Source organism: Telmatherina bonti, assembly GCF_933228915.1.
Source record: "Telmatherina bonti genome assembly, chromosome: 8".
Lineage (NCBI taxonomy): Eukaryota > Metazoa > Chordata > Actinopteri > Atheriniformes > Telmatherinidae > Telmatherina > Telmatherina bonti.
The window spans coordinates 25,902,036-25,917,106 of NC_136626.1; the positions used below are offsets into that span (position 1 = coordinate 25,902,036).

Sequence of the window (15,071 nt, forward strand, 5' to 3'; positions counted from 1 at the left end):
GACTGAATATTGGGTTTGCAGATGGCTGAAGAATCTTCATCTCACAGAATGACAACGAAAGATATACTGATCATTAACTATAGGAGCAGGAAACACAAAGGAGAGCATCCATATAACAGACAATGAAAGTGTCAAATGAAAAAAAAGAGATGATGAAAAGATGGGCCATGGCACTGAGTTTATCACAATATCTGAGACAGGGCTGTGGAAGTCTTGGAGGCAGCCATCTTATGCATGTTGCTATGTCTGGCCAGCAGTTTGTCTTCATCTCCCAGCTACAAAGCATGCTGCTGTTAGCATCGCTCTCAGCTCAGGCATACTTCTCGGCAGGATCAGACACAGGTAAAAACTTTCTGTGAGCTCAGATATTCCTCAGAGGCAGTGTCCAGGGAGTGCCACGCTACGTCTTCATGCAACACTGTTCCAAGAACTGCAGAGAGCAAAGTACCACTAATCCTACTGCACTTGATGTGTTCAAATCTGAAATGATCAGTGAGAGTTACTTGACTGCCAGAGACTAAAACAACTGTTTTCAGTGTGAGACCTTTAAATCTGAAAGGTACATGGTGAATGTTTGGCTATGACAGAAGAAGATGTTGTTGTAAAAGAAATCAAACTCCTAACTGGGCTGATCTACAACCATACTGAACCTGTTTTATATTCCATATATTTCCCTCAGTTTATTTCAAAAAGAAAAAGCTTGCAGGCAAATGACCTCAGTGTCAGAGCTCCTCTTTATCGTGTGATGAAATGTTTCAATACTGATGGAAGCAGACTTTTCTAAGGATGACAAAGAGGTTGCTGAAAAGAGTATGAAATGATCCAGATCATATTCTGTGGTCATAAAATCAATGAAACACCAACAATTTGGGGTTGTTAAGTTTCCATGACAATCATCAAAACACCGAATAATAGAAGAACAATGCTCCGTTTCTCCAGGAGAGATCCCAGAACCTGCTGAATCAATGCCAATCTCCACTGAAGTTGTTCTCCAGCTCCATGATCCCCCTGCCCACCCAATTTTTCCTTTTTTTCTTTAAGTAAAGCATACATGAGGTGTAGCCCAAGCCACAACATGTCAAGGAGATGCCAGCGGCAAAGCATACAGTACAAAAAATTAGATCAAAGGGTAAAAAGTGATTTTCTTGGGACATTCACAAACATAATGCTTCATTAGTACCTGTTCTTTCAGAAAACATGCAGTGACACACTGACATGAGGCCCCTGATATGCAAGAGTTTAGATATTTGAGAATAAGAAAAAACAAAACATGCCAGAGTCTGTAACTATTCAGTGAAATCACATATTACTACCAGTACAGCCATCTCAAACTCTTGCCAAAACCCAGCGTAAGAATAGCAGAAAACATCATTTTTTATTTGAGAACAACTTTCAGCAGGAGCCTTTGTTCTTCTTTCACCTAAAATCACCTAAAATCACCTTGTGTGCCCTGGCAACAGCAAGAGTCTTCTTTTATCATTCAAAAGCAAAACAGATGCAGAACATGATCTGTGTTAAAAACAGCACAGCTTGAAGAAGTTCAGGATCAGCAGTTTGATTGAGATCCCTCACATCTTCAGAGAGGTGTCACACACAGGCTCAGCGCAGACAAATAACTAGCTTAACTTCACCAAGCGTAGAGTGAGCACCGACCCTCAATTACTGAGGTCTTCTCTTGTGGTTTGGTGGTCAGAGGACTGCAAGTGAGAGCACAGCATCAAACGGAGCGTCCATCTGAAACAGGATTAGAGTTGTATGCAGGTTCTGATTACGCAACATTTATCTGCTCCTTTCTCAGGGAGCACGGCACATGAACTCTGGGAACTTTCAGAAGTGAAGGATTAATTTGCACGCATTGGAATTAGCGTTTAGATCAAAGCAAGGGGATGTCATGGGAGTATTCTAAAAAAGCTCTCTGAATCTAAAATAGAGTTTGCTTAGCTGGTTATCACTTCCATTTTCCTAATGATACCGAGAAAAAAAGGGGAAAAAAAACTTCAAACTGCTTATGAATATAATTAACTTCATGTAGATGGAACTTGCCATACGAAAGCAAATATTACAAACAACTAAGCTCAAAGTAAACAGAAAACAGAGGATGACAAAAAAGCTAACTAAAGCACACACTGTGGTTTCGTCGCCAGCTCAGAGACGAACTGGAAACTAACAGACCATCATGTTGGATCCTGGAGCTTCCTTTTGGGAGAAAAGAGACACTACAGACCACTGAAGTGAACCAGGACTTGTCACTGTGTTTTCTGAACATAATAAACCTACAAGGTTTCTCTTCACTTTTAGTCAGTTGTTGTTAGCTCTGAAGATACACAAGTTATGTAAAGATCCAAGCAAAGACAAAAGAGATATTTGCTTTCTACACTACACAGAAACAGAAACACACAGATCAAGAATTAGCCCTCTTACCGTCGCAGTCGCCCAAATGGGCCACGTTTCCCTGTTCCACATCTTGCTCGAATGGCAGTCTGCAGAAGAAGAGAAAAGAAACAGTCATTTATCAGAGGACACAGCCACAGCTAGTTGACACAAAACACAGATGCACTCTGATAGAGGAAAACTATCACGGCTTTACAAGCTGAGGACAAGTTACGACTGAGCATCCAGCCATCTAAGCTCCTCTCAGACTGAAATTCTTGGTTTTTTTGTCTGTTTTGTTCTTCTTTTGAGAAAATGGCACAGAAAGTTTAAAAAAAATGAACTAAAGAGACCTATGAGCTACCTAATATCCCACAACAATCACCATTACAATTTAAGGATTACCATTCATGCCTGCAGTGCTGTCCATAATTAAGCTGATTTATGCAAAAAAAACTTCTAATGTTTCTAGGTCAGAATATGCATCTTCTTATTAATATGCAATGGACATAAACTTTATGTCTTCAAGTCTTAAGAAGCTAAGGTCATTTTAAGAGAATTTTTCACTTATTAAGATGGAGTTTTAAGTGGGGAGCTTCTTAAAGCAATATATTCGTTTGATTGAGATATTAGTTTTATGTAAAGAAAAAAGCCATTTTACAATTAAGAAAAATGTGTCTTAGTCCTATCAGTTCAACTGTAACTAAACACCTGAGCTCTGATTTTCAATAATTCCAAAGAAATTATAGCATATTGTATTTCTGCAACTCATTTCACATTCGGGCAACAGGGGAGCAGAGAAAACTCAAACAATAACAGATGATGAAGCGAGGAAGCAGAGAGGAAATGAGAACAGCTCACAGGCCAGGTGCTCCCAAAGAAAAACACAACTGCTTTTGGTTATGGCTCATGTCAGGGGAAACAGCATGGAGCTGCAACAGGCAGAATGAGTAAGTGTGTGTAGGTATGTGTGAGTGTAGCCATGTATTTTCCTGCAGGCTTCATTCCGCACATATAATGAAATGCATATGAATGGAAAATCTTTCCTTAAATGAGTTAGAGAAGACATGAGGATATTTCATAACCAACCAAAAATAGCATAAACATTGAACATATTATTATTATTATTATTATTATTATTATTATGATATTGTTGAACCACAAATGTTTTCATTCTCTACAAAGTGGGAACACAAACATCTGACCATGGTTGGGGGGAAAATATTGTTACTTTGTGCACTGTAGTGTGTGTCACACTGGCACCCAGTTGCTCACACTCTCATGTCAAAGCAGTATTTTAAATCTAGACTGATTCTAGTGTGAACAATTAAGAGACACATGAAAGGTTTGTAAGTGGTGGGAAATGTGATTTCTATCAGGTTTTAAGGGGCAATCTTCAGTCCTGATATGCTCACCATGCAGAAAGGCTTTTTGCATCCCTAACATACAAACATCAAATCATATTTCAAAAACCAAAGTGGCAAAAGTGCTGAGCAGAAGCCCTGCTGTAGCCATCAGTCTGCTGATGGATCGCAAAAATGACTGGCCTGTTGGCTTTTTGATGGGAGGCTTCTTCATAAGTATTGTTAAAAGGAAAGTACTGCATCTACCTGCAGATAAGTTAGTGAAGCCTGAAGATAGCATTGCAGAAACTCCCAGCAGTGTAAAGAAACCCCCAAATGAAGTTACTTCCCACCCTAACATTTACATATATGTAGACAATGGTTGGCATGTTCATGTTTTTACTGAAAGTTAGCCATAAACAACAACTATATGAACTTTCATATTTAAAATCTGTAAGCCAATGTGATGCTTTACCAAGGTTGTCAGGACTCTGAAACGATCCAATGTACAGCATACAGTATACAGTGAGTAGGCTTGTGTCTTCTTTCAAGCTCATTATTAGAGTTACACACATCCTCAGATGACTAATATTGTTAATGTTGTCATCTTTCGAGGGTGGTGTGCTTGCTTTGATGTTGGTGGACTGAAGCAGACACTCGCTGTGCACACAATTTAATGGTTCTAGTGAAGTAGTACTTGGCCCAGATACAACATCTGCAAAAACCAGAGCATGGAATGCATGCGGATGTCGATTTGAGATCTGGAAATCAGTATCTTGCAATTAGCTAAAGCAGCTGCACAGTCAAAATTCGTGCTTTTAATGCCTGAAAACCACTCTGACAAATGAGTGGAAATGTGCTGTGTACAGGGCGCGTTGTCATAATAAAGAAAAATGTTTTGTTTTTGTTCTACTTGCCCGCCTGTCACACACTGCAGGTCATTCACATTGTGTAGTTTTGCATGTGGGCCTTTGTGAAGGCACAATTTATTTCTTCCAATCCAATTTTTTTTCCGGCACATTCCTCCAGGTGCATTAGCTCGTTACTTGAAGCAGAAAGTGATGAAGACCATGCCATATGTATGTTGAATGTAATGTTGGAAAGAAATGAGGCCAAATGAGAGGGGCTTGAGTTGGAGCATTTTTTACAGTTTAAAAGAATGCTGTGAAAAGATTATGGAGTTTATTTAGTGATTTACTGTGCTAATACACACTGATGCACTGCTGGCCAGACTTGTTAAGTTGCCACTTGTAAAAGAATTAGTCGTTTGTGAGAGAGCAGAGCGAAAACATTTAGCGTCAATGGACTCAAATCTGCAGCTTCTGTTCCTGAAAGTGGAAGAAATGCTAAATTTAACAGGTTAAACTGTAATGCAGTTCTTGTAATATATCCTAATCTGTTTTATTTAGGACAGATCTCTGTGAAACAGGAATTCACAGCAGCACAATGGAATTTGCACCTGTCATTAAAAGCACAAAACTTCTCTCCCTGACAAAATGTCCAAATTGCAATCTAACGTTATATGATAGCGACCGCTGAACTCTCCTACAGTGTCACTTTGCAAATAGAGGTTGTATTATTCTACAAAGAGGAAATCCACAGTAACTCGTTGTGGAATCGATTGCCAAGTTGACCGCCCTTGCTAAATCAAATCAAGACAAACACAAAAGCCTTTAATAGTATAAGCAGGCAGCCCGAGGTGGTCTTTAAGGCTCATGTTGTCTGTTCAGCTGGCACTACACCTGTGTTTGAAAAACCTAATTCAATAAGCAGCTCGACTCAGGAGAAATTTGATTTCACAGGAGGAAACGACCTGAGGTGAGCTGTCAAGACAGACTGCTGCGTCTCAGTCGTATGAGGAAAGAGGGGGTCACACGAAAACTCTTACATGTGAGCATACACAACTGCACAGATACATTTGTGCACACCACCCAGAGAACACACTGTCTGGATATTTGTGTAATAACAACAGTGTTGCACAAGAAACAAGTCAAATATCAAAATTCATACAAGGTTTCATGGACACAACACATGCAATGAAAGAATCTAGTTTAGTTAAACCATTTAGAACCCAATTCATTGCCAGTGACACAAACAGACACTTGCCATCCTATTATTGGAACTTAAAGGGTTAAAAACAGACATCTTGAATCAATGAACAGAACAGACTGCGAGAAACGCTGTTAAGAGGGCACAGATCTAACTTTAAAGCTCGAATAGTTTCACAAACAACCAAGAACTCACAGAGTGTGTCAATAATATATAGGATGTCTCTGCATGTGCAATCTGCAGTGAAGAAAATGACCTTCAGAGGAATGATAGAAGTAGAGATGCATCAAAAGAAAACAAACAAATGTGTCGGATCAAAGACAAACAACAGAGAACTGTGGTAATACAACACCTTAAAGAAAAAAAAATCCCAACAGATACAGGGAGTCACAGAGCGAGTACAACATGAAATGCAGTAGAGTGTGTGCTTGTTTGTGGTGGATCTACAAAAGGAAGACTGTCACACCTGGTTCCAGGTCTGAGAAAAGAACAAGTACTTCCTCTGGTCCAGCCACAGTATGGATCTCTAGAGGCTATGCAGTTCCTGCAGAGACAGAAAGAAAAAAGAAAGAAAAAAAAAAAAAAAGGTTGATTGTAGGCCAAAGTTTCCTAAGTTTACTTATGTTCTTTTACAAGGCTTCAAATTTACTTTAAAGATGCATTCTGTAAATTTCTGACATTAAAACTACGCATCCAGACTTGTTCGATGACATAGTAACATTTATCTAGTGCATTCTGAAAAACAGCACTATACAACTTTTAATCCGAGACGTGACGTTGTGGCAGTTTCGCTTTACGGTATAATAAGGAACCGGCTGTGTTAAACTTGCAACATCGCAGATTCAGCAAAGAAACGCAAGAAGATTAAAAGAGAAAAGAGACAAAACAAGAGTCGTCGTAAGATCGTCTTTTACTGGCAGGAGAGAGCTAACAGGTCAGGTAGGTTGCAAGATAGATGCCAAATTAGCCATCAATAAGGGGTGTGTGAGAGGGAAAATGGCAAAAGTTCTGGTTGTCTTTAAGGTTATTCATACTTACTGAGGCAAACCACTAATATGTAGGTAAAATACATTATAATACCTCAGTTCTTTCTTATCCTGTATTTTTAGACAGCATGAGTTGTTAAAGCTATAAATTTAAATACAACACCATCCGTAGAAGAATAACGATAAGAAGCTTTCTCTATGTGAAGAAAACCCTCATTTGTTCGCAACTAGAAGGTTTAGTGCCTGCAACCGGCTGACCAAACCAAATTGTCTGGATGTGTTGTAGGGCACGATTTCTCCACCAGAACCAGAACAGCGTGTTGCTTCTGAAAGTGGAAATGGACATTGATGTTACTTTGCATTGTAAAATTAATTTTACAGTGAAAGTCGTAACGGCTAAATGCTTCATGTCAAATGTGATGGACCGTCTGCAGCCTGTAAGGACCTTTCAGGTTTATTTTCTCCCAAACGCCAAGAACACAGTGTATCTGAAGCAGGCAAGAGAGCAAAGTATTCCAAAAGTACTTCAGCAGTAGGAATAGAACTAAAAAAAAAAAAACACATATTCTGGACTTAAAAAAAGAAGTAAGGTGGACACACACAACAGGCTCAACCAGCTTCCAGTTTCAACTATGATGAAAGTTTCTGTCAGAGTTACCATCCAGATGTAACTTTCACCCAATTCTTCTTCTGGAAACTCAGCTTCAGCACCGGCCTGTGGTTTGTGGTGTGAGTTCGATTGTCAGAACACCTGATTTACAGATTTGATACGCCGTCTTTTTCTCCACATTTTCACGCAGTCTCTTAAAATGTCAAATGACACAATGTCCTTGACTAGAGCAACAAATCTTCCCAGCAAACAGAACCACTGCTACGCTGAAATGTTTACAGAGAATGAAGTCAAGCTCTAGTAAACTCAAGCAGTCATACAAAGCCAGTGTGGAAAAGTATTTAAAAAAAAAAAAAAGAAAAAAAAAAAAAAAAAGAAGAAGAAATCACACTGGGAAAGAAAGTTTCGAAGGACAAGAAGTGGTGTATGAGGGATCAGTGACTGCTGAACACATGCAAAACCAATTGTTGAAAAGGGATATGCCTCGGGCCTCTTTATGATGAGAAAAACATTGATTTTTAATGATGGGGGGGGTTAACAGGGTAAAAAGGTCAATCTTACATCAATAAGAATCTATTTGTAAACACAAATAAACCAAACACTTACTAGAGAGCGGAAAGGAATTCACAAAACAACCCTGACCAATAAATAAAAACATTCACAAACACTTCTAAAAGGTAAAAAAAAAAAGACCTGAAACCGCTGAAGCATGACAAAGAAATCTAGAACCTACTCAAGCGTGGAAAATTAACCCTCATACTTGCATCTAAACATATAAACACACACTAAACACACCTCAGGGAGCACGCAAGCTGCTCCTTAATGTGGTCTGGATTACACGCTTGTATGACCCACCTGGTTCAGTGAACACACAGTGCACGCCTCATGTGGTGGTGGTGTGTGCACCGGTTTGTATTTGTGTGTCAGTGGACCCTAACGGGCCACAAACACCAGGCATCAAAACTGAGTGTGAATGCCAGAAAGAAGGAGCGAACCTACGTTGCTCTGATGGTGTGGGGTCATTGCAGGGGAAATAACATTCAAACAAACACATATTAATATTCAATCGTGAGTTTAGACCCCTTTCTAAGAAATCTACTAACAGAAAGCTGCTAAAATGATAAACTAAGCTTTTTCTTTACTACACTTGGTAACATTTTATCTATTACATAAAAAGTCACCTTGTAATTACACTTTAGTGTCTGATTTGACAATTAAAACTCATTGTAAATAACATATAGTAACAAGGAGACTTTTAGCTGTTTATACTGCAACACAAACAGGATTTATTTAGGCTATTTTGCACTGCCAGTATGATGTCACTAGAATTATAATCCATCTGTGAAAAACTTCAAAGAAAATAATTCATTACTTTTATTAGATGATGCCTCATGAAGGGCTTTAATGACATATTCTGCTAATTCATGGGCCCATGTGTCTCCTTTAATGTGGCTCTTTTCAGAACAATGCACAGGTTAACAGAATATCATCTTGCTCAAGGGCAGAGTGACAGATGTTATCAAGTTGTATTACTGTGTTATCATTGCAGTCATAGCATTGTCTGTTATAGCTACGGTTTGTTAGGATTCACTTTATCTTGCTTGGGGACACTAAGAAAAGGCCGGATGGTTCCTCGACTGTCATCTGCTCCACATACTTGTTCTCCCGTTGCCTTTTTATGGTGTTTGGTGCAGGCTTACTTCATGCATCGGGAGTAGAGCTGGCACCGCGCCACTGGTACTCTGACCACACAGGAGGGGAAGGCGAGGAGCAGAGTGTGGCTCGCCCGGTCCAGAGTCAGAGACAACAGCTGCCTGGCCTGCTGAGAGTTCTCAGCACACCTGCAAAGCACAAACAGAAAGGCACATAGAAAAAAAAAAAAAAAAAAAAAAACGCATTAAGCAATTTCAATTACCAAGCCGAGACTACCCATTAAATCTCTGACCTCACCCTGAGCAAAACAGCAGGAAGAGAACGCGTTCTGCATGACTCAGTGGGAAAGCTCTATAAATACAAGTCATGCTAAAAGTGAAAATGATGAGCGCTTCAGGTTAGAATATCAATCCATATATGCACTACGCTGATTGTGTAAGTCTGACCAGTAAGCAGGGTGTCCAAAACAGCAACTAAATCAGGTCTAACTGGCAATTAGAGCTACAAAAGCAGGCAACAACCTGCCTGCATGCAGTGAATTTTAACCTTTTTGTGCACATGTGCACGCATGGATTAGTTGTATGGATGCTTTATGGTCTTAACAAGAATCTTTCTCTCTGCAAGACCCAAGCTGTGAGTCATTCTTTTGAGCCGACATCATGAAAGGCTGGGGAAAAGGTAAGGGAGAAGTGTGAAGAGGGAAAAAGACAAAGAAGCCTGTAGAAAAGAAGATGATAGAAGCAACGTCAGACAGGTGGAGTGAATGGAAGAAACAGGCTGTGTTGATGTTACTTCTGGTTCAGGCTATTTCTTTGTTCATTATGACAAAACAGCAAGTCTTGATTTTTCATGTGAGCGGACTTTTTCTAAGATAATTGTGTTGGAGGGGGGGTGGGGGTCCTCCTTTTGTGTAACCCAGCATTTATCATGGAGGGTGAGGGTGGCCTGGCCTGGAGCATGAAATCATGTGGTTATACTGGGTCTCCTGATTATTTCAGTGCCTGCTGGGACAGCTGGACTGTCACTGACCCCCAAGTGGGCTCACCATGAAGCCAAATTATTGCTAAAAGACTGACTGTAGTCAGCGCCAGCTTGTCACGCATGTCCCTTTCATTTCATTTGCACTCACCTTCCCTCATTTTGTAGAATTGGTGACAGAAATTAGCGAGAATGTTTTTATAAAGGTGGAAAAAAAAAAAAAAAAAAAAGCTGAAGGTACAAAGTGTATTGCTTGATGTTCAAGAAATAATACTCAGTTTCCACTTATTGTAGAAAAAATGGGTTACATCCTTGAGCACAATTACCACGACAGAGTGTTTAAAAACATCTACTTTCTTTTTAAATGCATCTAATTAGCCTTGGTGAAAGATAATCACCACCTAAATCTGCCTGCATCTGTGTGACAATTTTCTTCCCTGCGCACCACAGTCATCCGCTATGTGCAGGGCTGCGTTTCAGCAAAGAACAAAATGCAGAAATGAGGACTAAAAAGCAATGCACCCTGTGTTCATTACATAATGATCAACATCAAATGAAACCTCAAAGCTGCATGCCTCGTGTAAAATGCTAATCAGTAAAGCACAACAGGCCCCAACTCTTCCAATATTTGCTGCAATCCATTTAGCAAACGTGCTTCGGCACAGAGATAGAGGATCAATCTTCCTGATAGTGTGTGATGTTGGCCAAGATTAAGGATGATCTGATTTTTATCACTATTTTATTACTTTCTAATGTTTTCCACTAATTCTGTTTAACATCTTTGTCTTGAGCTCATTAAAAGATGTTTAGATTTCCTGATAATGAATATTAGCTTGTAAGTTTTGTCTGTTTAGCCTGTTTCTGTTTACTGCATGTGGTTGCGTCACCTCAGAACCCACACGAGGAAATAAATGTCACGAAGAAAAGGTGAAATTTTTCTGCACGACTCAGGACAAGTCACGGTTGCTGAATATGTTATGCGGTTCCTTTTCCTTCCTCAGGCTCTTCTCTCAGTGCATCACACTACCAGCTCCTCTTTCTGTGTGTACATGAAACATAGATGTCACTCAACCCTTCCTGCTCATGTCCTCCATGTTTGAGCTGCTTAAAAATAAGCTATATTACTGTAAAAATATGCCTATCGACATTGTTACGGAGTTAAACATGGCAACTGATGGAATTGGGACGATAATGCACCACAGCGTCAAAGCAATTCCCCAAATAATGTATAAAATAAACCTTGTTCTTGTCTTTTAGATCATAGTCTTACTTATCGGGGTTGAATCCCTCCAACTCCTCCAGGAAGATGTTGCTGTTGGTGACTGTATTGTCCTGGTTTGGCATGATGAGAAACTTGAGGACGGTCCCTCTGCTTGACCCAAGAAACAGGACAGTGCGGTTTCGATAAGGACCAGCCTCTGTATCCACCACAATCTTATTCAGCTGGTACCTGAACCGCAAGACAGAGAAAAAAGTACTGAATTAATGCCACAGAGCTGTGCAGCTCATTTGGGACTTTCTTTCCATGAAAGCTAAAAGCATTGTCAAGTAGCTGCTGGAGGCCAGTTCATGATTTAAGTGCATCAAAATGGATTGGTTTAGGTAACACATATGGACTCTTGAGAAGTTAAATCAAAATGTCATTTTCTCCAGATCACTGTAAAATGAAATGAATTCCACAGAGAAAGAAAGAAAAAAAAACTGCTCATCAAATTTGCATAATAAACTAATTATAACAAAGCCGTTTTAGTCATTAATAATATCAATCAAGTAAATGCGTTTGTCCTGGAACAATAGCGGAGTGTGTCTGAGCTACACGCACCCGTGAGTTTGAGTAAATGGACGAGGATAGAAGCCATGTTGAACCGAGTGTTAAATATTCCTCAAACAACCAGTCCATGCAATCCCCTAATGGTTGGTGGGCAATGGGACTCCATGCAGCAAACGGGAAAGCTACAGAAATGTATGCATTTATTGGGTACTACAGCTGCTTCCTTCTACCATCTGCTGCAACAGCTAGCGAGGACAACCTCAGCCAGATGTGCGCATGCATGTGTGTATTTACATGTGCCTCATACACTGAAAAACAGAATGCAAGACATAATCAACTACTCTTTTATCAGCAAGTTAAAGTACATAGAAAAACTTTTAAAACAATTTCAGATCTTATAAACACTGTTTCCTAAATTAGGCGTTGTGACTTGAAATAATGAGTTCAATTAGGTTCCAAAACAAAGCGCATTTGCATAAATATGTACAACACAAGCTTTTTATAGGCTGCGAAAACAAAAACAAATCCTCTGGAAGAATAGGTGGAACATTAGCCGAAGCTGCATCAGCAGCTTGCTTCATGTGGCGTGTTCACCGAACAACAACAGTGACAGATGACTGCAGGATCTTTTTCATAATACAAGTAACTTATTCACAACACCCAGCTATGACAAACAAAAAACACACTGTATAAAACACTGGCATATGATTATCTAAGGCCACCATAAACAAAGGATTCTATAAGAGCAGATATGATGTTTGCCAGGTGCAAACAAATCCTTAAATCCTAAAAAAATACATTGACTACATAAAAAAGGGGCCAGATTAGTTTTTACCAGGGAATATGTTTAAAAGCCATAATAGTTATGGAAGATTATGCTTTAGAAAAAACTCAGCTAAGCCTCTGTGACTGAATACAAGGAGGGAATTAAATATGATAAAGTTTTGGAACGTCTGTTGATGGAAATGATGATCTGTAGATCACGAGGGATCCGCATGATTGGCATGCACTGCTTCCAGAGGGACTGCATAGCGAGCCTTTCATAACTATGTGACTGATTCAGCTGTATGAATGGTGTATAAAAGGGTTTATAAGGACGTAATATCTACTCAGACACAACTAAATGCAGTAAAGCAAATTGAAAAGGTTAAGGTCGATAATAATTAATCACTTGGTTTCAAACTGAAAAAAGGCAGAAATGGCACAAAAGCACATTTATAAATAGGTGTCATAATAATGTATTGCCCTGATGTTTTTATGGTTTTGTTAATGTATCGCGCAGCTTCTACATAATGAAGGTCTCCACCACCGTTCCTCCAAGTTGTATGCTGAGTCTGCAACTCAGGCCCAAATATATCACATAACTTCAATATGTTCAGTAAAACTATTGCATAAATAACTGTGGCTGATCTCACCTGACCATGGTTCTGACTATCCAGGGTCTTTGGCCGAGCGATGGCACTGCTTCATCCATTAGAGGATGTGTCTTGACAAAATTTAGCATCTCATCGGGGAACGAGTTGGAGGAATTAAACTTGGATCCTTGAACAGCACAGCCACCAGGTCTGGGGACAAGATTTAGGACACAAACAAGAGTGAAAATAATTCATTTGACAACCTGATGTGTCAGCTTTGATATATCATTAAAAGGACAGTCTAGACTATCTTTGCTGGCATTTACTTGCCTTTTCTTTCAATAAGACACTGCTTTTTATCAAATCAGTCTAAAATTTGACCCAATGTTTACTGAGCATATTTCTGCATGCTCTCACACTAACTGCAGTATCTTCCTGTATTATCCTCTCCATGTTTGTGGAGTCTAATTACGTTCATCGTGCTAAAACTTATCAAAGTAACAAAAGGAACTTAGCTCAAGTAATTTAGCAGCAAATGTTGTTTGGATTGCCTATTACAATCCTGCAGATAAACTGCATCCCCCAAAACACACGTTGTAAGGCAGAACAATGTTTCCTAACACTGTTTTCCTCTGAACAGCTCTACAAAAACAAGCAGAACACAGGTGCATGAATTGAATACCACCATCTGCACCTTGGCTTTGGGATGACTTCATCTGGAACAGGCGTCCAAATAGACTCAGGTGATTTCTGCTCCTTAAACCTTCCATCAAACACGGCAGCCAGCTGCTCCATGTCAAAGGCACACACTGCCGAACCTGGAATACTGCAGAGACGGAGACAGAATGGTGAGACGGAGGCGGCGCGAGACAAGACAAAAACACTCTGAGCTGACAGTAAATGACTGCCGGTCCTGTGTCAAGTAGGCTCTATGTTCCAACAAGGGTGCAAGCTGAGAAAGTGAATGTAAGTTGTTCATAATTTTGACAACCCGTACTGGAAAAAAAAGGAAATTATTACTGAGATGGAAAGAAAAACGAGCTAAAGAGAACTCTGCAGCTATATGATGTGGATGCAATAGCTATATCAGGCCTATGAAAAGATCTTGGCTGCATTTCCTGGAATAAAGAACATGAAATCGGAAATGAGTCACTGAAAAATTCTGCGTTTCACAAAGAGGAGGGGGGAAGATTCCCATAAAGGAAATGAACCCGACAAAACATTCCAGTAAAACAAGCCTGGTGCACCTCAGAGGCTGTTTAACTTGTGAACCGAGCGGCGAATCTGCTCCGGGAAGCGTCCAGTGCTGCCCCCCTCACAAATAAATACACAAAAGCCCTTTTAAAAAATACACAGATACATTCACACAGGACAGATGGTCTTCTCTGAGCTTGATGCAACATTTTTCTGCTGTGACTCCACAAACAAAACACTAGAGACCATAAAGTAAAGAGAGCAGTGTCAGGATGAGATAAGACTTCAGTTTAAAGAAAAAAAAAAAAAGAAACGCTCCATGCTTCCAGCTGCCGGGCTCCACTCTCCGCTCCTCATCCTCACCCTGACTAATTGTGCACATGATATGCTAGTGACTAAGAAAGCCAGAGAAATACACACCTTCAAAAAAATACACTGAGTCACCTGTGACCTGTTGCTTTATGACTCCTCTCCTTACACACTATGTGGTTATTTAAAACCCGAAACACACACGCACAAAACACGAAACAAATGTCCAGCTGGTGAGTTGAGATTCTGTGTATTTTCTCAGAGGATTCTGCATCGAGTGCCTCTTTGAAAGCCACAGAAGAGCGTGGTAAGGCAGAGCCTGAAGGCTTGATTTTTGGCTGCAGCGGGGAGCTGTGCTCTCCTGATGCGCCATTTGATCAGGTCAGGCCGTCTCCCTCTGTACTTATCACTCACAGGCAAGGATGTGAGTCAACCCCGGCCAGCACGGCGGGG

The 15,071-nt window shown here is 40.1% G+C and overlaps 1 protein-coding gene across 1 annotated transcript in view; it reads right to left on the reverse strand.

The window, feature by feature from the left end:
• Positions 1-15,071, reverse strand: part of sema6bb (sema domain, transmembrane domain (TM), and cytoplasmic domain, (semaphorin) 6Bb) — a 52,528-nt gene that overhangs the window by 27,655 nt on the left and 9,802 nt on the right. The window contains exons 5-10 of the mRNA XM_079245425.1: positions 13,810-13,941; positions 13,176-13,325; positions 11,260-11,439; positions 9,059-9,199; positions 6,229-6,306; positions 2,422-2,480 (exon numbers count right to left, since the gene is read on the reverse strand). Of these exons, the coding sequence (XP_079101551.1) occupies positions 2,422-2,480; positions 6,229-6,306; positions 9,059-9,199; positions 11,260-11,439; positions 13,176-13,325; positions 13,810-13,941 (740 nt within the window). The remainder of the gene's footprint in view (positions 1-2,421; positions 2,481-6,228; positions 6,307-9,058; positions 9,200-11,259; positions 11,440-13,175; positions 13,326-13,809; positions 13,942-15,071) is intronic.